Source organism: Ammodytes marinus (assembly GCF_949987685.1).
Source record: "Ammodytes marinus genome assembly, chromosome: 2".
In the NCBI taxonomy this organism is placed as follows: domain Eukaryota; kingdom Metazoa; phylum Chordata; class Actinopteri; order Uranoscopiformes; family Ammodytidae; genus Ammodytes; species Ammodytes marinus.
The window spans coordinates 26,179,075-26,202,717 of NC_137231.1; the positions used below are offsets into that span (position 1 = coordinate 26,179,075).

The window sequence follows — 23,643 nt, forward strand, 5'->3', positions numbered from 1 at the left end:
AAACAAACATTGCAATGCTGCTAAAAGACATACAACTTCTGAACCAACCTCTCTAATCCACCAACAGACCAAACAGTTATTCATTTACACACCAATGCTACCCTCAAGTTGTGTTTCTACAGCTGCTCAAGAGCTCAGATGAGTGTGACTTAACACTGTAAACTTTAACCTGGGGATAAAACCAACAGTCAATGAGAGACCTATGCTTCTACAGGAGAACCCATGCAGTCAGGACGGGAGATATAAATAGATACACATCTGCATGTGTCTTCTTTATCCCATCTATACATGACTATTATCTAGGTTTTACCAGCATTGTTAGCAGCATTATCATAAGGTTGATCTGTGAAAATGTTTACTCTTCGGGAAGGCTAATTTGACTGCTTTTGTAGCCACTTCTTTCACTCATCTGTTTTGACATCAGCACTTGCCATCTGTAATGCTGAAATGGCCCCCAAGATCAGCATTTTCTGACCTCTGGTGACAGGAGTCAGTATTGCAGTTCCAAATCCAGGCCTGCAATAGTGCGGCAGGCCGTCTGTTTCCTCCCTTGTTCCCCATATAGTCATGTTTTCTTACTCTGTACCTTCACTTAGCAGAAGCAATCAGTATAGCGTTACCAGTAAACCAATGTCAGTGAAAGCTTATTTTAATAGTTGGTGTACACTTAAAAAAACAACAACAACTACAACAGTCTTCTCTTACGTCAACCACAATTTCTGTGGTTCATTTTAATAGAGTGCTTTAATGAAATGAGATAACATCATTTAATGCTATGGTTTGGTGGGGATTCTTAGCTATTGATTCCTACATCCCCCCCATCATCCATGAGTAGTCCCATCATGGCCCTGTCGATCAGTGCTCATTGGCAGCAGGTCACTCATTGTCTTTTTAAATAAAAATTCCCTGAGCAAGTGCAGTTCCTCCCTCCCTCCTTCCTTCCTCCATTTTTTGTCTAGATGACGTCAACCAGTGTGTCTGCAGCCCCGTCGATGGCTTGGCTCAGGACTGACAGGTGGTAGTGGACTTTGTCCCAGTCGCTGGCCTGTCCCGATGACTCAGCTTTGGCATAGGCATCGGCCAGACCAGGGAAAGTTGGCTTGCCAGCACTGCTTGAAGCCCAGATGACATGCCTGTGTGTGTCACATTATGGAAATAGAGGAGTGATGTAACAATGATATGAAGCTGTAGAGTTAATAGAGGTGTGCTAAGTCGTCACAGTGAAGCAGTTTAATCTGTTGTCAAGAGACTGCGGCTATTATATGCAATGAGGAGAGCAGTGTAAGGGGCTGTCCCAGAAGAGAAATAGGATAAGCGGAAAAGAAACTGAGCTCTGGGAACTTAGAATAGTAAATTCATTATATCTATTATCTATCTATCACATACAACTTTTGACATGATGATAGTGATTGGTCAAAAGCTAAGGGGTCACCCTTCGGACAACACAAATTAAGATGTATGATGTGAAAGAGATAATTGTGTATTGTGTGGAATTGTCCGAAAGAATAATAATAAATAAATAACCATAGTTGTTACAATACAATCCTGATTACATTGCAATCCATTCATTTGTAGTGAAGAAATTTCATTCAAAACCACAATTGTCGACCCCATGGCGGTGATACTAGAAGAAAACCCAATGCAGCACCAATGTCAATTGGTTCTGAAATATTTCAATCTGGACCAAAGCAGTAGATATAAAATAAGCAGTCTATTTACCATGTGGCGGACAAGTGCAGTGGTACATTGCACATTGCAAACTAAACATGTCAGCTTGATTGTCTGTTGAACAGAGCATGCGGTCACTGGACTGGAAAATCATCTTCTTACCTGAATGCATATTTATCTGGGAAGGCCAGAGGGTTCAAGAAAGCTCGGTCCAGCAGCATGAGCTGGTCGTTGATCCTTCTGACCTTCAGTGGTCTAAGAGAAGAGAGATGGAGAGAGATGTTGCAGTTCATTTATACGTGGACTGCAAAGGAGATAACAGTATGTGTTGATATTCGTGTGTTTGTGCTCTTACGTTTCATTTGCCAGGTCTGAACTGTGAATCACCTGGTCCAAATGAGAAGCCGCACTGCGAAAGCCGACCACTGCACGTTTTAGTGGTTCTGAAAACAAGACACGGATCAGCTGTGCAGCCTCTTTGTAAGGATTTCACCCTCTCTAGTCCACTTAGACTGATAGTAAGAGAAACAGATGCTCCTCCTGTTGTTTTAAAGTGTTCTTTAGTGCAGCCTAAAGGAAGATATTTGTAATGCTGTTTATGTATTTTAAGCCATTATGACTTAAGGTTTCTCCTGCTACAAAAAAGCAATATGTTTAATCTAGGTTCCAGTCAGGGACATTGTCGATCTTAGGTCAAATAATCAGAAGTATTACAGTAGTTATTATTCCATGTCTCATTCCATTTATGTCTTGAAATACTGATCCATTAAAACAAAATGAAATACTTTTAGCAGCTAAATATTTCTATTATAGTACTGTTCATTGTTCATTGCTCTACTTTCTACAACAGTATTTCTCTGCACCACTGTAAACTCTCTAACTATCCCATGCTTACCCATGGAGATGTTCTTAGTTTGCAGTTGAGCCTGATAGAGGGTCACTGCTGTGTTGAGGTAGTCCTCCAGAGTCTCAGCGTAGTCACTGCAGTTTAATGGCACCAGTAGGCTGTCAGCCAATCGGATCAGGACGTTTCCTGCTGTCCGGGCAATGGCCTGGTGACTGAAGAACCCTGAGACATGGAAGTTGTAGAATGAAATGCTAGACAAAAGATGATTTGCTAAGAAAATGCTTTGCTGTCTTTTTGTCAGATGGTATTATTGAGTAGAAACACAGGGAAACAGAGAATTACAATAGGCTATATATATATTTAATTATACCAAATTTTCCAATGATATGAAATTATCTGTAATACCATGACATGATTTTTTTTTTTAAGGAATTGGCTGTCTAACATTGAATGGCTGTAAAAGAAGTACAGTATGCGAACATCAAATCTATTATAATATGAGAGACATAATTGCTCACCAGGATCAATGAATTTGGAGGAGTAGTCAAAGGTGTCGTATGCTGTGTGGTAGGCAGGGTAAATCCGGGCATTCGTTTTACTCTGTATGTGGACAAATGTCAATTTGATAGGCCTTACATAACTGACTGAAAGAGTTCGGACTGTGCTCCCCTAATACAAAAACATTTCTATGGTGACAAATCAAACAAGAGTTAAAATGAGACGGCTTGAAAATAAGGGCAACACATTTCATATCCAATTGGCAGGAATCTTGTAAAAATATATAAAGAATCTCACAGATGAATAACTTCTGAAATGTGATGTTGAGTTGATGAGGACGTTTTCATACCCTGTCATATGTATATGATATATCCATGGAGGTAATTCCCAGGTAATGGACAAAAGCAGCATAGTCGCTCCCTGCTCCTGTGAGGTATCCCATCCTGTCAAAGTGAGACAAAGAAAGAGAGGAATCTTTTAGCATGCTAGACCTGATATGTCTGTGGGGACACATACAGTATACTCAACTATGAACATGTTCACAATGCATATCAAATCACAACACTTAATAAACCACATACTGGAAGTTACAACTCTTGGTAGGATGTGAAAAACAACAATGTGGGAGGTCTGATATGTTTTATATACAAACTGTTGTGACCAAAAACAAAAAATGAAACTGTTAATTTACCCTAGTGTTTTCAAAAGTCAATCACAAGACTGTAATTTCTCTGAAAAGCTATGGACTATTGATTATAGATTAAGCTTTTTGGCCGAGATCACTACTTGGCAAATGTCCAATCAGTTCTACAAGCTTTCAACAGGAGATGAGGGATTCAGAAAATAAAAGTCTTGATAACTCCTCTTCCACCATGCAATGCACTATTAAGGATAATTACAAAGGAGTAGAAACTTTAGTTTGTCACCTAGGAATGGTTCCATGTCCCGGGCTTGTCCTGTTGGAATATCGGATCCAGTTGTCGTACACAGATGTGGAGTCCAGTCCAGGTGCATCGACCTGGACAACAAACACACTTTCATGAGACAGAGTCCAGGTGTTGTGAGGACAATAGCTTTGTTCAAGTGGAGAAAAACATCTGAACTGATTAGTTTTTTCAAAAGTGCTCACCTGTTTTGCGGCTTTGAAGACAACATTCTGTATTGATGGCATCCCCGAGGCTCTAAGTGTGGCATTAGCTAATTGGTGAAAGAAAAAGGATTCTTTAAATGAACATCACCATCAACTTATTCATTTCAAAGACTCAGCCTTCACCTGAGGTAAGTTAACAGTACCTTCACTGAGAAGCATTTTAGAAATGACTTTTTATGCATTATTTCTTATTGTGTGTATACAGGGGGACCACATAAAGATGTTGCATACAATTCCGGATGTCTGAAAAAGTCAGTCAAAAGTGGAGCTTCCTACCAAAGACAGCTATATCCACATTGATGTAAGCAATGGTGCGTTCGCTGAGCTTGGTGAAGTATTGCTGGAGGAAAGACAAGATAGAGGTATTTTTGCCAATTGATTAAGTATACAAGTTTCCCTAGAGAGAGACTATATAACCTGCTGAAAAATGCAGCACAAGTGGAAGAGTAATCAACTCAGAATACCCATACATTTTTCAAAAAATATCTAACAATATATACTGTTAAGCCACCATGTGCTAGTGTTCATACCAGACCAAGAACATTTGTATCCCTAAAACTTCATTACATTCCTTTTCAGATTTGTCCAAATTACATTTGAATGGTTTATAACAAACACTTTAGAATTTCATTTACAAATTGCTTAATTACATGTCTAATATGGTGGATTCATTGCCAATCACCTCTGTGTATTCTGCAGACCCAATAAGGCCGAACTCCTCTGCTCCCCAGCTTCCAAAGATAATGGACCTGCGAGGCCTCCATTTGCCTGCCGCAAAGAGGGATGGAGATTAACTCACTATCCAGTGTTATCAACAAAAAAATAATTCATTCATTAATTCTCCTCACCCTGCTTAACCATCATGCCCAGCACCCTCGACAATTCCAGCATGACAGACGTTCCACTGCTCGGGTCAATGGCACCATGAACCCAACTGTCCCTGTGGTTCCCATAGATCACATACCTGTCTGTGGAAATATATCACACACACACACACACACACACACACACACACACACACACACACACACACACACACACACACACACAAAGCACAAACACAGTGAAGACAGAGTAATTACAAGCTGTGAATGGATGAAATGTAAAGGTTGATTCAGACATGGTCACCACCAGCAGCAGACTCACCTGGCTCCACACTCCCTCTGATAACTCCCATCACATTGGAGGAGTTCTTCACCTCTTCATGGTTGAATATGTCCAGTTTTACGTCACTGGAACAAAGGTTTGATTCGAATGTATGAAGCAACAAAAACCCAATGCAAGACTGAAACAAATAATAATAAAGAAATCTCACTGGTCCTTCCTATAAATATCCCTTCAGAATTGTATAGTATCTATTTGAATGATTGCAAAACATATTGATGTAGCATTAAAATAATAAGTGATGAAACTTGACACTAACATTTAATCTTGTATAATAAATTGAAACTTGTGTCACTTGGAAGAGATTGATGCTAGTCATCTCTGTTGTAAACCCATTTATTAATTCATTTATTTTAGTAAAACAGGTTAATTTCTCAAATGAATTACTCCTTGGTCAAATGTCAATGTGACTAATGTCTAAATGTGTCTGGCAGGCGGCTACCTGTTGTTGAAAGCAGATGTGGGTTTGAACCCTGGGCCGCCAAAGTTGTAGCTACAGTTGAATGCTCCCTGCCATTCAGCTGGAGCTCCTTCTCCTCCTAGCTCACTGAAATGACCAATTGGAAAAACAGATTAGAATTGGAGTTCCCAACCTAGCATTTGGACTATATCTATTCCATAAGTAGTTAATGTCTCATCACAAACCAGATGAGTATGTAGGCATCCTCAAATCCGATTGGCTGAATTGGAATGGGAGGGATCCCTGTGATGTTCTTAGCTGGAATTCTGTAGGTTTCCTCTGCAAAATATATATTTTTTAAATTTAACAATTAATAGAAAAGTTCATAATTTCAATAGAATGACCTTGTTTTATCTTTATGTATATTTGAAGCTGCAAGTAGCAAGTTGTAAAAGCCCCCTCTCAGAGATAGCATTCAAGCCAAAGTGCACCAGGAGTTGAGTAAACACGCAGTAAAAAAAATAAAACCACTGTTGTATTTCACGGGTTACCTTTGGCAGCCAGGTAAGGTGTGAGCAGGTCTCCATAGTCAGTGTTGAAGGAGCCTCTCTCCACACCAGAGGGCGGCATGTACCAGGAGTGAGGATACGTCTCGTTAGCGTCGGACATGAGACCATCATTGATGTCCAAAGGGTCTGTGTAGACGAGCACACCCAGGACCCCAAAGGGTGCTGCATTGATGGCCTTTATGAGACATACATGGCATTTGGTTAAAAAGCAAAGCGCTCACCGGCACATAGCTGTCAATTTTGGAACAAAAAGTTGTATATCTCTCCAGATTGTTTCTATTTTATTTTTTATAAAAGCTTACATAACCCAACAAAAGAAGGAACATTTGTCACTAAGTCACTCACTTTGGCAGCTCTTCCTACTCCACCGTATCTGGTGATAGCAATGGTTCCTCTGAGGTCCACTGTATCATTCAACTTCTGGTAGTCACTTGTTTTCCCCTGGTTGGCATACACCAGTTTCCCCTAAATCCGAGAAAATCAGAAAAATCCACGCTTGACCAAGAGAAGAAAGATAAGTGACGGGGGAAGAGATTTTTTTATTTTTATGACACAAGATATGAATCTTTATTTGGTTGTATTACTTATCACTTCAACTCTTCTTTTATCATAACCCTTCCAATGGCCTCCTCTTCCCCTGATGCTCACAGATGATAGTAAGATTGCAGATCAACCAGCTAGCCTTTACCACTCTAAACAGATGGGCTCTTTGTTGGTTTATGAGCTTAGTCTACATCCTGATTTGTATTGTTACCAGTATTAGATAAGACATGAAATATATCTTAACCGCAATTATATTATGTCTGTTAGGAAAGCACAGTGTTGTGGCACCAGTGATTCAGCAAGTCATATGACTCCCACCAAAAATTTTCTTATGCTTTTTACTTCTTTCTTTTTAAGGTTTTCACGTTAAAAATATTATAGTCAGGAGACACCTTTAATACACACTTAACCCTGAAAGTAGCAGTCAAAATAAATCATCTAGAATGAAATGAATAGTAAAATAATGTCCCTAACCTGTCCTCTTACAGAAGAAATAAGAAGTTAAGCAAGTGGCCTTGAAGGATGTTATGACCGGTAAGCACGTGCTGTGTGAGATGGGGATGTGACAGTCATATGATTTTTATGATTTTATTGAGTAACGTAACACTTAAATTATGTTGTGTATTCTGTTAGATTTTCTAAAACAGGAAATCCATCAACACAGACTATGTTAATGTTTTATTTGTCTTTATAGACATTTGTGAAAACATAAATACTACCAGCATTGTTTTTTTTCTCCAGAATTCAAAGGACAGTACATACTTGAGAAGGGAAACTATTTTCATTTACTGAGGGATCTGCACTCTACATGAACTATTCCGACAAAATATTTGGATTGAAGGAATTGTACCTGGTAAATGTAGGGATAACAAGCCACCAAATGTAACAACAGTGCTTCTACTGACCACTGTCGTGGTGTGTGTGGGGTAGCTTTGAACAGAAATGAAATAAAATATGTAGCTTTTTTACCTTTGGGTGTCCAGCAGGGGAGTAGGCAGCGTATGGCTGAACCACCTCAGGGTCATCTTGGTCCGGAGTATAACTCTTCTCCTTCTCTCTGGCAGTGTGCAGCACAGCATCTGACGGGCTCACTGAAATGAACAACTCATGTTGATTGACTGGTCTGCTAGAATTTAGGGCATAAAAGTGATTGTCATTGTGTCACTTTGATTCAAACAGTCAAATTTTAGCAATCAAAAAAAAGTTGCTGAATGAAGATGGATGTCTTTTTCAATCTAACACGTTCATCAACCAGCTGACTGACCTACAGTGACCTTGTTGGGGTTCTTGGGGTCAGGGAAGGATAGATAGACCATGTACTCCTCTCTCCAGGCCTTATCCAAACCGCTATCAGGATCCTGCCATCTCTTTAACATCAGCTGCACCGTCTGCTCGTCTCCAGCTGTGGTGGCCATGTGGGGCACTTTGGTCAACTCCCTGCATGTGGAGCGGAGCATGACAAAAAGTCGATTCAATATTGTGTTGGATATTGAACAGTCTAATACCTAAAAGGGCTAGGAGGAATTTTAAAGTGGTTCCTTACACCAGTTGGAGCGTCCATGTACTTTTAAGAAACTCTAGAAATAGTTTAGTTTGAGTTAAGTTTAGTTCATTTAGGCAATATACCAACTTTGAGACAATACACTAAGTGAAGCCTTAAATAAACAATAAATAAACATTAAATTCATGCTTCTGGCATTGAAAACAAAAGATAAACAAGAACAACAAGAATATGTAACACTGTATATCTGGAGAAGAATCCCATGGTGCTTCATAAGTACCATTGGACCTCCTAAAAATATGTATCAGCCTACAGTTCTTTCTTTATTTTTTTGCCTGACACACTTAAATTTGAAAGCCAAACAAACAAAATATAACCCAAGAATTTCCTAGTTTTGCCTTCCTTTTTTAGCATTCGGCTTAATACAATCATGAATAGCACAACTGTTTGGCCAACACAATTTCAACTTACCGGAGGTTCTCCTGTATCTGGATGTTGTTCACCTCAGACAGGAACTTCTCAATGAAGCCCTCGTCCACATCTTTGGCCACGTCCATCACCCAGGAGGGAGCTGCGCTGCTGCCCTTGCTGATACCATAGTGGCCGATAAGGATACCTGCAGTCAGTACGGCAGCACCACACAGAATCCCAATCAACACCTGCTTTATCATTCTCCCTTGAGTATCAATCCGGGCTTAATGCTAAAAAGAAAAGCCCTTGCATCTGCTTCCAAATGATCACTGCAACACTGGTGCATCCGCTACAGTGACCTCCCATAGGAAAGAGAAACATGCTCATTGTAAAGTTTACTCATTAATGTTTGCAGATGGGATGGACTTTATCCCTTTTGTCCTTTTATGTGTGTGAGGACGAAAGGTAAATCAATTTATTTTCAATGTTTGCACTCACACTGTGCATCTGGGATAATATTTGGATTGGCTGGGATATTCAGTATTTATTTTGTGTGAAACGTTATATCATCACCAGTCTCTAAAGTGAGATTACGATTAAGAAACTGATTTCTGAAGGGAAGGTTCTAGACACAAAAGTGACTCTCTATAAAATGGTTACCTACAAGATGAAAGACTTGACATGTTTTACCAAAGATGATTGAATGAGATTTAACTGGATTCATAGCTTACAGGCCTCATATAATACTATGGACAACTGAATGAGTGTAACATATTTTCATTTACACATATGTAGCCTATAACTGCCTGGTGAGACAATACATTTGCTATGGATATAGACTACAGGTAGTATGACTTAAATAGGACAGCTAGGTTTAAGAGAAACACTTTTGTTTTTCATTTTTCAGCAAATCATGGAATTAAAAATAAATAAATACAATTATTATTAATAATAACAATTATAATTAATTGGCTGCTTAATTCATTTAATTTCAGTTAGTTCCGTTAAATATATTTGTATCTGAGAAGGACATAAATCCGGAGAATCATCAGAAAGAAAATTGAAGGCTAAATGCATTCAAAAGAAAAAGAAGATGGTCTGCTATTAATAATAACTAGCACACTAGCACACTCTAGTGGTAAAATATATAATTGCAGAACATGACAGCACGGAACTTCCTGTTCACAGTTTCCTCCTGTTTCCTACTTTAATTCATGTGTCACACTTGCTTTGGTTCCGTTTAGTAGCAATGAGAGTTGTACAGTGATATAATGTTAAAAAAATGCATATTTAATGTTAATTGAAAATACGTTGTTGTGCGGAGGAAATGTCTTTATATTTCCTGGACTGTCTGTGTGAGAGCGAGACATGAAAACACGTCCTGAAAAGAAAAAATGCGTTTTATGTCGAATTGACCGTCATGTCCATACAACTGTAGAATCATATGATGCTAATAAGCCTACCTCAATTAACCTACTATTTCAGGAGTGGGGGTTTTCCTCTGGTTTCTCCCAGCATGCAATTCCTTCTGCGTCTGTTTCACTTTCGCTCTTGAATCATTTTTTGGCTGTAACTGCGTGAAGAAGACGACTCGGTAAGTTGAACCCCTTTTCCATAAAGTTGACTTATGTAAGAAATGTAAGATAATAGACGATATAAAATAACTCGGTTTTGTTGGATTACATTTGTTTTTACATATTGGGATTCGTCACAATAAATCAATGGGAATGTGTTTGAAATCGAAAGTGTTGCACTTCCAGCTCAACTGTCAAATTTGCCTGTCATTGTCATTATCATTTGTACCGTGTTTGCATAGAAATAGCATATTTAGATTCAATGAGCAGCTATTCACCGAGTTTTCAGAAAATTGAGATCGATATTACGAAGGTGACACATTCACCAGGGTCACAGGATCAGGGAAATACGTTTCAATGTTTAAATAAAATTAAAAAGTGCCCAGTAAAGATATAGTAGGCCTATATCAGATTATAGTCATGCATTCATAGCCTTTCATTTTTGTTTTCCAGGTGAGAGGATTTCCTGCTTTCACTTGTCACCATGGTAGCGGTTCCTCTCCTCCCATTGCTGCTGCTGCTGTTCCATCTCGTTCCTCCCTCTTCAGGAGCACAGCTGCCAAACCAAGAAGGCCAAGCCAAAGAAGTTCCCATAGCCACCAACGGACAGCCATTTCCCTGGGACCGCATGAGGCTTCCTCAAAGTGTCTACCCAGTCCACTATGACCTCACCATCCACCCTAACCTGACCACACTGGACTTCACCGGGGTCGCTCGCATCCAGCTGGACGTGCGTGAAGACACCAGCGTGGTGGTCCTCCACGCCAAGCAGATGCAGATCTCCAAGGCTCTGCTCCTGGCCCCAGAAGGAGTGAGGCCTCTCCTCGCGTTGGACTATCCCCCTTTCCATCAGCTGGCCCTGCTGTCAGACACAGTGCTCACCAAAGGCAGGAGGTATGAAGTTGTGCTGGAGTTCGCTGCCAACTTGTCCGACAGCTACCACGGCTTCTACAAGAGCAGCTACCGCACCAGCACTGGGGAAGTCCGGTAAGAGCAAGAATATGAATGAATTATGTTGTGTTTCCTATAAAGATGCACTATGTAACTGGGTGTGTGTCAGAGAAGTGAACATTTTTCTAAGGTATATTCTCATAACTAAATAAACAAACTTTCCTTACAGGAAAATTGGATCCCTGGAACTTTGTCTGAAGTTAGCTACCTAAACTACCTTAAAAGTTTCCGACAGGGCCCACAGTTTTGTTAACAAATATATTCTAGTCTTATGTTTGGTTCCAGGTTTTTTGTAAACTAACTGCAATCTGCAAATGTAAACAAACCCCTCTCCTCTGAAACTGCATAATGCACCTTTAAATGTCAATGAATCAGTCCCAGATTCATTTGAGATGTAACTGTTAACGCAAAAATTCAAGGCCATACGCGTTATGATTAAGTGCTTTTCTAAGCGCTTCTTATTGGATATTATAGGTTACTATTTTCGTGATGAAGCGTTTTTTCCAATCAAATAACTTTTATTTCACTATTATTTATTTACATTATCAGGGTTATGGCATCCACCCAGTTTGAGGCCACCTTTGCCCGTGGAGCCTTCCCCTGCTTTGATGAGCCCGCTTTTAAAGCCAACTTCACCATACGGATGATACGAGAGCCACGCCACATAGCCATATCCAACATGCCCAAGGTACACATGAATGCAGCAATATCAGTTTACTTTGCTTTAAGTGCAAGTGAAGAATCATTACAAAGAAGAACTGGTTGATAAACTCTATTTCTGCCTTCATCTTTGGCTTTGGATTTAAATAATGAAATACATCACGCAGTAAAGAAAGATTCAAATCTTTTCAAAATGTATTAATTCACTGTATTCCTATCTGTAATTGACCTTTTTCCATTATTTAATTTATAGAACTTTACACCTGTCCTCCCCAGGTCAAAACAGTGGAGTTGCCAGGCGCTTTGCTTGAGGATCACTTTGACACCACTGTGAAAATGAGCACTTACCTCGTGGCCTACATCGTGTCCGACTTCCTGTCTGTGAGCAAGACCACCCAGCACGGTGTCAAGGTGAGCAGGACAACAGAAGCTGGCCAGGCCTTCATGTCGCTCTCTGTCACCCAGATCGGCTTAGGCAGAAATATTTGTTGCTTTGCTTTAATTTTTTTTTTTGTTTTTTTTTTGTCTTTTTGGAGAGACATCTTCGGTCTTTATTGCTGTTCTTACTTTGTTTTCCTATCAGATTTCCATCTACGCTGTACCTGAGAAGATCAACCAGACTGCCTATGCGCTTGATGCTGCTGTCAAGCTGCTGGACTTCTATGATGACTATTTTGATATTCCCTACCCGCTTCCCAAACAGGGTAAGTGGAAGAACGCGTTAATATTGCGTTATACGGCCACTTGAGTTGCTGTATTGATTAAGCAAAATTCGGTACGCTAGTCGTTGATACTTTAGGCACTCTAGAGCACAAGAGATTTTGCCGAAATAAAACAGTAACCGTAATGTAAAATATTAAGCATTGATACTTAGAGAATTACATTTATAGAAGGCCGTGAGCCAGCGTCAGCACACCACACACCAGACAAAAGTAGTTGAGCCGGCTTCACAAAGCAACTCCAATAAACAACACTAGTCAGAGTTCGATGTTGTAATGTGCATATTTTTAGCTGTACTCTCTGCTTAAGATAAGACTTTTAAATTACACATGCCAGACATGTCATGTTATATGGCAAAATCAGAATATAGAAAAAATGACCACCCCTCTCAAATGTGTTTTTGTGCATACAAATAATTAAAATCTACAAAGAAATGTGGTTAGAAGACGCGAATGGACCTAATTTAGTTTTATTTATATGCTTGATGTTATTCTCTGCAGACCTGGCTGCTATCCCCGACTTCCAGTCTGGAGCGATGGAGAACTGGGGGCTGACCACCTACAGGGAGACGGGCCTCCTCTTTGATCCTGAAAAGTCCTCAGCTTCAGACAAACTGGGAATCACCAAGGTCATCGCACATGAGCTGGCACACCAGGTAGCAAGGGCCTTTGGGGCGGGAAACTATTGTCTCTGTACACGGCTAAAATGGATTAACCTTTTACGGGTCGATGATTTGAAGTTTGAAGCTGCTTGCTCATGCCAGAAGCTGAGTCTAAATGTCACCATCGCATTGTTACAGATCTGTCACATTCAAAGTCTTTTATGTACTGTAGTTAAACAGGACCTAAACTGCGTTGTTAAGAAGACAGCTATTCTTACATTGTTCTCCCACCATTCCAGTGGTTTGGAAACCTGGTGACGATGGAGTGGTGGAATGACCTGTGGCTCAATGAGGGATTCGCCAAGTTCATGGAGTTTATCTCTCTGGACATCACCTACCCAGAGCTGCATGTGGTGAGAGCTAAGCACAGTTAACCGGACAGAGCGTAAAAATCAGCCAAAAGCTTACAGTGCAGTGCATCTTTTTTTTATGTTAACACCATCCCTCTATTTTTTGTAACTCAAAGTTAACTTACTTACTTGCATACAAATAAATACTTTAGTGAGATAGTGTGGTATAGGAGTATAGTGCTTTTACATTAGCTGTTTAACACTTAAGTATTTGTGGATTATTTTGACATTGGCAAATGGCTGTGTTGGTTGCTAAAACACTTCCTGTCTCCCAGGATGACTTCTTCTTGGGGAAATGCTTTGAGGCCATGGAGGTAGACAGCCTCAGCTCCTCCCACCCAGTCTCCACCCACGTAGAAAACCCAACGCAGATCCAGGAGATGTTCGACGACGTGTCCTATGACAAGGTCAGTCACGGCCCTGTTTGGGTATCGGACCGGTGCAAACAATTATAGTCATTTCCATATATACATTTCTTTTAGGGAGCATGTATTCTGAATATGCTGCGGGACTTCCTGACTCCCGAGGCCTTTGAGATTGGCATCATCCGATACCTCAAACGCTACAGCTACCAAAACACTGTCAACAGCCACCTGTGGGAGAGTCTGACTGATGTGAGTGACATACTGAATTTGCCATAGTTTGTTCACCTGTCGATGTAGTATAAGTGGAACTGTTTTAGATACATCAATTAGGAACCTGGTCTGTTAGATTATATGTGTAATGTGTCTTAACAGTTAAATGGCTCTGTGATAAAGTTGTGTGTGTCTTTCCACCAGATATGCAACTCGGATGATCTGGACGAGGGTCGAATGAAACACAAAGAATTCTGCTCAAAGCGAGAGGTGCAGTCAGGAGCCACTGTAAGTTTTCATACATTATAGCAACAATGGGTTCAACAATGCACTCTGATTGAGCGGACATACTCATATGCTTTCTATAAGGCACTGTTTCTTTGCACATTTTCAAAATTTCCAAAATTATTCACATACTATCATTTCCATATTCCTTAAAAAACATAAACCTGTGTCACTGTTTATGTTGTTAAATGATTTATTGTGCATTTAAATGTGTGCTGTGTTTGTGTGTGGACATATGCAGAAATGGTACTCCGGGGATGAGCTGGATGTCAAGGCCATCATGGACACCTGGACGCTTCAGGAGGGCTTCCCACTGGTGACTGTGGAGGTCAGAGGGCGCGAGGTCAGGCTCAGTCAGGAACGCTACCTGAAGACAGACGACCATTCCCTCACTGAAGGGTAAAACTATCACATTAAGAGTGCTGTGGCGAATAGCACCAGTATGAGTCGTTGCAGAAGTCTCCTAATGCATTTTTCAAGTATTTTTTAAAGCCGCGGTGTCATTCTTTTTACTACCACCAGGTTGCGACAAAGTAAGGACTTTTTTGGGGACTGCATACGCTGTTAGTGCTAAAATGCAAAAATGCATACATTTATAGGCAAACTGCTACATAATTAATTGCAAAATCGTTATAGTGTATCAGAAATTGAAGCATGCTGTGAAAAGTGGGCAAAAAAATATTTTCAGGAAAAATTGATAATACTCATATACATTTGTTTGTGTAACATCTTAAATCGTTTCTTAATTTATTTAAAATTTAAAATATATTTTTTTCAATGATCACTGTGTTTATAGATTCCTGTGGCAGATCCCACTCACCTACATGACCAGCGCCTCCAGCACCGTCCACCGCTTCCTGCTTAAGACAAAAAGAGGTGAGCGTGTTGCTCAGTGTTACGAGGCAGATTTTTAAATTGCGATATTCATTCATCCTTTGTCTGCATTGTAGTACATAATATTTTAATCTCTACAAGTCCTCTTGTCTGTACTCCTCCTCTTTGCAGACGTGCTGTACCTGCCTGAGGATGTGGCCTGGGTGAAGTTCAACGTGGACATGAGCGGTTACTACATGGTGCACTATGCAGGCGAGGGCTGGAACTCCATTATCAGAGTGCTGCAACACAACCACACGGCTCTGAGCAGCAACGACCGCGCCAGCCTCATCCACAACGTCTTCCAGTTGGTCAGGTCTGTTCAAAGATAAGATAACAGAAGTTAAAACTCACAACATAATTAGTGTTGGTGAAGGAAGCTGATTGGCTCTTGGTTAAATTGCAATCATGCGGATATTCTGTAGAAAAAATATTTAGCCAAAATTCCAAATTTGTACTAAACAGGGGAGTTTTCCCCTTGTGGATGGCGTTTGCATTGCTGCCATTTTCCCTTTAGTCTTTTAATAACCCCTAATAAAATAAATAAATAATAAATAAACCAAAAATAAATTATTCCTAAAAGGATAGAAACTGTAGCACAGTGTTGATTTGAGGCGTGTTGTGTGTGTTGCAGTGTAGGGAAGGTGAGGCTGGACACGGCTCTGGAGCTGTCCCTGTACCTGTCCAGAGAGACTGAGATCATGGCTGTGACTCAGGGCTTTGGAGAGCTGGTTCCGCTCTACAAACTGATGGAGAAGAGAGACATGGCCGCTCTGGAGAACCAGATGAAGGTAAGTGAAGGAGGCAGCCTTCGGGGCACGCCACAAAAAATACAAAAAAAACTAAATATAATATAAAATGCTACTAAAAAGAAAAATAGCTAATTAAAAGTATTTTTTTCAACAACAACCAAAACTACTAATCGACAACTATCAGACAAAATGAGTGTATTGGGATATAGAAACTTTACTTCATAATTGACTAATATAGCTAACTAATTGTCCAAGTTGAAACTGCTACATGTTCAGTATGTATAACTGTCAACCCCTTTTCAGCGCTGATTTAGACGCTCACTGCATGTGTTTCTTATAGGACTACATTGTGGATCTGTTCCGGGGGCTGATTGATCGGCAGCAGTGGACTGACTCTGGATCAGTGTCTGAGCGAATGCTGAGGAGCTACCTGCTGCTGTTTGGCTGCGTCAGGAACTACGCTCCCTGTGTGACCAAGGCCACCCAGATCTTTAACCAGTGGAGGGACTCTGATGGCAAAATGAGGTCAGGGGTCATTGTCCTAAGAAAAGCACGCTAAAAATCAGAGTCAGAGAAGTGAATATTTTCGAACATATATTCTCATAACTGAATAAACAAACTTTCCTCACATGAAAATTGGATCCCTGGAACACTGTTTGCAGTTAGGAAGCTAACTTTAAAAGTTACTGTTCCACTGTTGTTGTTTACAGCAGCACGGTCCACAGTTTTGATTATGAACATATTCTAGTCTTACCGTTGGTTCTAGCGGCCACAAAATAATTTAGTTTTGATGTACGATGACAGAATTATTTGATACAAAAAAAAACATTCAGAGTAGGTTCGTTTAGTAAACAAAGAAATCCCGTCCCCTGATACTGCATAGTGCACCTTTTAGCCCTTGTGTGTTGAGATGAAAAGTTTTCAGACAGTGTTTGTTGACCTGAAAGCCTTGTGTGTTTTTTAGCCTCCCTGTTGACATCACCATGGGTGTGTTTATGATTGGCGCTCGAACACCAGAGGGGTGGGACTTCCTGTTTGAGAAGTACCGCCATTCCATGCAAATGTCTGTCAAGAGCCGCATGAAGACTGCCATGGCCTTCAGCCCACTGCAGGACAAGCTCAAGTGGTGGGTTCATTTGATTTCCTTTTCTCGCTCTATACTATCACCCTTTAATTATCCTCCCATACTCTTTTGCTCACCCCTTCCTTACCTTTCCTTATTTCTTTGTGTAGGATGATGGAGCAGAGCCTCCACGGTGAGGTGATGAAGACTCAGGACCTCCCAGACGTGATAGTCGCCGTCAGCAAAAACCCCCATGGCTATGAAATGGCCTGGGACTTCTTCCGAGCCCACTGGAACACCCTTATCAAGAAGTCAGTAAGCACATCATATCTTCATATACACATCAATTTAATCAGTGAAGTTGACACATAACCTGATATAAAAAAAAATAATAATATCAGCTCATATATGTAGAGTTAAAATGTGTGTTGTTAGCAGAGTTGTGTATTCCCAACTTTGAATGGCTTTTTTCTTCATTGCCACAGATTTGACTTGGGCTCCAGCACGGTGTCATACCTGGTGACTGGGGTGACCAGCCAATATTCTACAAGAGAGATGTTACATGAGGTACGCTAAGCCTGGCTGTGTGTCTATTCACTTTTGGACTTCCATTACTTACTGTATGTCTGTCTGTAGAAAGTGTGTAGATGCCCAAAGAACTTGGCCAGAATTTAATTTTAAATTAATCTTCTTTATACTGTATATGTTAAAGAAAATATATATAAATCTACTCTTGGGCGTATGTCCACCATATTTTCTTGGGCTCCCATCTTCTTTTAATTGTTCTTCTTCTGCAAAATAAATAGTTAACATTTTGTAGTTAATATTTTTATCAACATGTCAACAACAGAAGGGCATCCTTAGTAGCTGAATACAGTATGTTCATCTACCTTTGTTACTTAGGAATTGTACGAACAAGAATTATGTTTACAGTCTGACTACACAAAATTGACTCTGATGTTTTAAGCATGTTCATTAGATGAATGCAGATTAGTAGAAGTCTTGAAAAACGTGCTAATAAGTCTACCTACCATGTGTTCTGTAGGTGAGAGACTTCTTTGGCTCCCTGACTGAGGAGACAGGCTCAGAGATGAGGTGTATCCGTCAGGCCTACGAGACCATCGAGGACAACATCCGCTGGACAGACGCCAACCTCCCTCTGCTACAGGCCTGGCTGGACAAACGCAGCCGCAGAGCCGCACATGAGGATTTATAGGTCTAGGGGACACACAAAAAAGTCTATACTGGACAATTAATGTATGTGGCGAAAGGCAGAAACTACAAGAGGTGTGGACGTGTGAGTCAAAAGTTTCTCATCACGTCAACCTTGGATGACATTATACTTGATGACAAATCAAAAACACGTTCGATTCAAGTTTTATTTTAACACCAAGTGACTCTTGACTTTCCCCCCAAAAATAAAAAATAAATAAATCTAATTTATGGAAACAAAAATTAACAAAAACCTTTGGATCCTGTGTCATCAGTTCATATTATTCAATATTTACCCCAAACCTGACTGACCTGACTTGGGACTTGAGGGTCAGAATTCAGGACTTGCTTGTGTCTTGCAAAACAATGCCTTTGTGCCACCTCTGTCAAATACACCCTAACGTCTGTTTAATGGGGTAGTTTCTCAGGTTCAAAGAGATCTATATGTTATCGTAGATTTCCTTAAATAAACCCTATATGGTCGATGTTTGAGCAGTTGACATAACTGTGAAAAGAGGGTTCCTTCTCAGTGTCGTGTTTAAAATAAGTTTCTCTAAAAGTTTTTTCCTGTGAGTGTAGTTTTCCTATTAAAGCGCTTTGCACTAGTCACGGAAGGCAGGCATTTGTTTTTAAAACTGCTTGTGTTTGTGTATGTTGGATAGTGTGCAGGTATGCTTTTGGTGGAGAAAGTGTGTGTGTGTGTGTGTGTGTGTGTGTGTGTGTGTGATGGTTTAACCTGAGATTTTTAGATTTGAGAGCAGTGTTTGCAGTTTGAAGTCTCTGTTTTTAATGTAAAAATGTGTATTAATGCTGCATTATCACTGTAGAAAACAAACAATGTAAATATGGTACAGTGTTGCTCAAAAGAATGGAACTGCACATCAGATTTTGAATATTAAGGCACCAGACCAAACAATAAAATACAAAAAAATTAAAAATAAATTAAAATAATAAACCTGCAAGAATGCTTGCAGCCTAACCCACCTTAAACAAAAATGCTGCAAAAATGTCGTAATGTCTTCAACAGCTACTTCTGAATGAATTCAGGGTTTGTTGAACCATAATTGACTCCATTATGTTTTAAAAACTAAAGATCACACTGCTGTAAGATCAGATCACAATGTCCAATATCGGATACATGAATATGAATTCTGACATCGCTGTTTGTTTGTTTTGTGGTAGCATTTTTAACTTGATTAAAATAAATCAAAGTGATGTGTTTAAAAAAATACTTTGTTTGCCCTTATTATTATGCTACTGCAAAAACCTTCCTCTATTAGACAGGGTTCATAGCAATTCTGTTATTTTGTAAGGAGGGTACGTGTGAATTAAATATTGGACGAATAAAGTTAATTTGACTAAATGTTCTATTTCTATTATCGTATAGTAGTATTCTATTATTTTTATTATAGTAGTATTAATAAGCCTGACATTTTATACCCTGTTATATGGATGTCATCTTTGTACCTTTACACTTTTCCGATCAGCAGGTCAAATCCTTAGAATAGATAGATTTCCATTTCCAGGTTTATGGGGTAATGTTGCAATCATCCAGTATACCTTTTACACACCAATATATACAGTACCACTGTAGGAAACCAAACTGGAGCAGGTTAATGAACCGCTTGAGGAGTATTTGTATTTGAAGGGAAACTCCCAGTAAGTCCCTCATGTCTCAAATGTAAGGCTTTGTTCTATTTTCTTTTCATTTGGATCACTTCGCTTCTTAAAGGGGAGTGCCATTCAGCTGGTTGCCTGATATGTGCCAGTGCCCTGGTGGACATGTGTCATGTCGGTGACAACACAATCTGGCTGTGTCATAGTGATGTCATGAGTTTTTTTTATTTATCTCAGCTTGGGTTCAAAGTCTACACATTTGTATAAGCTTGACATGGGTTCTGAGTGGTAAATGTATGATGCAGAGGCTGTGGAGCTTGGCCCGAACTGGAATACTAAATCCAAGGATATATGAATTCTGACAATTAATTATATTTAATTTTTGGGTCTGTGTTAGTCTTCCAACTAAAGTGCAACATTAAACTGCTTTTGTTATTTTGAAGTTTTGACATAAGAGGTGTAAATAAAAGTGTTTGTTCAATCTTAATATACTTTTAAATCATTTCTGGAAAACCACCTAGATAGGGTTTTAAGGTTTTTTATGTTTTTGTGAAGATTTTTGTCACTCGGAGAACAACAATGAAATAAAAGAAAAAATATTTAGTTGAAAATTCAAATAGTTCAAGAGTGTCAAGTCTCAAACTAGCATCTGTGTCAGATATAAGATAGAATAACAGTGCCTAACCTTTTGCTTTGACTCTGGGGCAACTGTATCGACTTTGAATAGGGGGCATTTTTCCATCTATAACAAATTCTATTTATCTCTTTCTTTTTCTTTTTTATGGCTAACCTATTCTCTATAAGTTCATTTTACTGGTCTTCCTCTTGCCAGTTTATTTTTTTCTCAGCTAAGGTCTTGTGGAAAGAAAGGTAGCTGTTACTTTAAATCTTCTAATGTGGTCATAAAATGTTCCAAAGGACCTTAAACACACACTGATAAAACACACCATCCAAATGATGAAACACACACATGTAGGTCATATGTGAGCATATATTCTTATACATTTCACCTGTGAATGCTGATGTGTTAACACACTGCTGATACAACAAATACTTTACTTTATGAAGGTGTGTCAGGGGCTGATGTACATGCTGGGCATTACACTTACTATACGGACACACACACACACACACACACACACACACACACACACACACACACACACCGCCCCCTCGCCAATAAACCCACAATAGAAACTGCACTCTGCTCTGTTGAGTTTTCCCTCCCAGTCTTATACCTGAGGAGAGCTGTCTCTGGACTGAAGGTAAGAACCTGAACATGTTCTTTGTGCTTCTGCTTACTGTTTGTGAAACGCTCAATAACTTAAACATTAATCAAATGTAATATCAATATCAAGTTATTTAAATGGAATGTATTAGGAGGTGTGTATTTGTTATTTGAAACATTGGGCCCTGTCCCAACGTGATCACTGATCAAGCGTTATGAATTCTGACCTCACTGGTCTTCTGTTTCCCTGATTTTGTGAAACAATCTTTTCAGCATATAACAAGTGGTAATGTTAGACTCAATTCAAATACGTACAGACTAGAGTGTTTGTCTCCCTTATGTGAACAAATTCAACGTCATGTTAAGGACTTTTTCCACATTAAGTGAAAAAAAATGTCAGGCAGACAGTTCAGTGGATTTCAGCTGCAGATTGTCTCCTTCTTTGTGTAGCTGCTGTTAGCAAATATTGATATAACTTTTGTCAGAACATGCGATAAACTTTGGTCACAGGGTCATACTGTTTCCAACTCACTACTAGACAGAAGAAACAAAGCCAAAGTTTAACAGCAGCAGGTACAACTTGTACAACTATAGATTTGACATACATTTATGAAGGGACACATGAGTGAATCTGGAACACTTTTGATTCACCCAAAGCTGTTCAACCCCTCTTTATGACACAAGCAGTGATTTCCTTGTGATTCGAGAGTACTGTTTATTATGACTGGACTTTATACTACTGATTGCAGAACTGATTGGTATATCGTTGATATCCTGTAAAAACATCACAGCTTTAACATAAGCTTTTCCTAAACCAAGAATAGCCATCTTGTCATTTTGGTGACAGTGCATTACGCAAGTATTAATTAAGGGTTTTGAATTGTCTTGTATTACTTAACCGCTATGTCTCCAACCACACGTTAAGCTCAATATCCCAGCTGGTCACATGATAAGTTTCTGAATAGAGCAATATAATCTTTGTGTTTAGAGGCTACTGCAGGACAAACTATGTTCCTGTACAAGGCGTGCTTCTGTAAGTCTATTATCTTGACGCCTACAGGCAATAACATATCATTGGATCATGGTGTCTTCAAGGAAACATTTATGGGTCTTGGGTTCAAAGTGTATTTTCCTGATTATCTGGGAAGAGAAAATAAAATGTGTGTAACTCAGAATATTCCTACAAGGCAAGTCCATAAGCAAAAGGGGCCTTTTTGGATAAATAAGGTAATGATGTGAAAATCAATATGCAATGCAATTGTGCCTGTTTCTCCCTTAGGTTGGTGTTGTGTTTCTGACAACATTTTCATTTTGGTCCATCAAGAGTATATCCACACATCGCTGAGAATGTTAGACTCCCTTCCCATTCTAGAGTAAGACATGTTTCTTTTCATTGGGAATTTTCTGTGTTAAATATTGAATTTATTGGCTTTACTTCTTCATTGGGATGGCTTAAAACACCTAACAGCTGTGTGTAGGCCTGTACATAATAATTGAAAAATCAACCGTTTTCCCCTTTTTATCCAACATCATTAAAACCATGTAATTACGTGTAGAATTTATACAAAATAACAACATTGTTGACGTTTTTTTTAAATCTTATATTGTTGATGCATTACAATAACAAAGACATACACATGCAAGATTATTTATCTTCATGTCATGGTATATCCTACACAGATGAAAAGTTTCCTTTTGGCTATTTCTGGCATTTTTAAACCATTAACCCATGATCATGTCTTTTATTCATTTACACTGTTCCCTTCTTAGATAAACTGAATTGAATAAGGATGTCACTTGTGTTTGGGATCAGTTAGACCATAAATACAGCATTTGAACTGATACATCTGCACCTGTGTTGGTTGTATTGTAGTTAAATGACTGCCTCTTCTCTCACATTCTCTTTCCCACATTCTCCCTCTCTCTCTCTCTCTCTCTCTCTCTCTCTCTCTCTCTCTCTCTCTCTCTCTCTCTCTCTCTCTCTCTCTCTCCCAGGGTCTGCATGGGGATCCTAGGCTTCGGCCTGTCCATCATGTTCTGTACGACCATCTGCAAGGTGTGCGGTCGCTTTAGGGAGGAGCAGATAGAGAGAGAGGTGCAGAGGCGCAGTGAGCATGACGGACGCCCTCCCTCCATATACTTCATCCCCTTCAATGAAAATAGGGCACAGCAGAGCAGTGACGGGCACCCCAGGTTACCTCGCTACAGCCAGGAGCTCCCAATGCCACCGCACCCAGCTGTCTACTGTGGGCCGCCACCTTCCTATAACGAGGTAAATCTTCTAAAACATAACCAGTTAAAGTAGGAGTCAGTGATTCTGGAGAACGCTTGTTGTCAATATCACTTTTTGTCAAATGTGTATTAACAATAG

General features: G+C 39.7%; 2 protein-coding genes across 2 annotated transcripts; one reads left to right on the plus strand and one right to left on the minus strand.

Annotated features, from left to right (window-relative positions):
• Nucleotides 1-955: 955 nt before the first annotated feature.
• Nucleotides 956-9,011, minus strand: naaladl1 (N-acetylated alpha-linked acidic dipeptidase like 1; the record flags this gene model as incomplete). The annotated part of the gene is made up of 19 exons (XM_080043799.1): nucleotides 956-1,133; nucleotides 1,831-1,923; nucleotides 2,024-2,111; nucleotides 2,564-2,737; nucleotides 3,034-3,115; nucleotides 3,363-3,456; nucleotides 3,940-4,031; nucleotides 4,143-4,210; nucleotides 4,440-4,503; nucleotides 4,846-4,931; nucleotides 5,012-5,131; nucleotides 5,310-5,395; nucleotides 5,770-5,874; nucleotides 5,973-6,066; nucleotides 6,279-6,471; nucleotides 6,642-6,761; nucleotides 7,809-7,930; nucleotides 8,104-8,276; nucleotides 8,812-9,011. The coding sequence occupies 19 exons, from the start codon at nucleotides 9,009-9,011 to the stop codon at nucleotides 956-958; spliced, it is 2,232 nt and encodes a 743-aa protein (XP_079899925.1).
• Nucleotides 9,012-10,048: 1,037 nt separating this feature from the next.
• On the plus strand, nucleotides 10,049-19,693 carry erap1b (endoplasmic reticulum aminopeptidase 1b). Its single transcript, XM_080048736.1, has 19 exons — nucleotides 10,049-10,345; nucleotides 10,779-11,312; nucleotides 11,826-11,964; nucleotides 12,213-12,347; nucleotides 12,520-12,640; nucleotides 13,157-13,311; nucleotides 13,557-13,670; nucleotides 13,943-14,074; nucleotides 14,150-14,281; nucleotides 14,447-14,530; nucleotides 14,769-14,926; nucleotides 15,324-15,403; nucleotides 15,533-15,716; nucleotides 16,035-16,191; nucleotides 16,493-16,677; nucleotides 17,117-17,278; nucleotides 17,386-17,526; nucleotides 17,701-17,782; nucleotides 18,261-19,693. The coding sequence occupies exons 2-19, from the start codon at nucleotides 10,810-10,812 to the stop codon at nucleotides 18,429-18,431; spliced, it is 2,835 nt and encodes a 944-aa protein (XP_079904862.1). The 5' UTR covers nucleotides 10,049-10,345; nucleotides 10,779-10,809; the 3' UTR covers nucleotides 18,432-19,693.
• The last annotated feature ends 3,950 nt before the right edge of the window (nucleotides 19,694-23,643 follow it).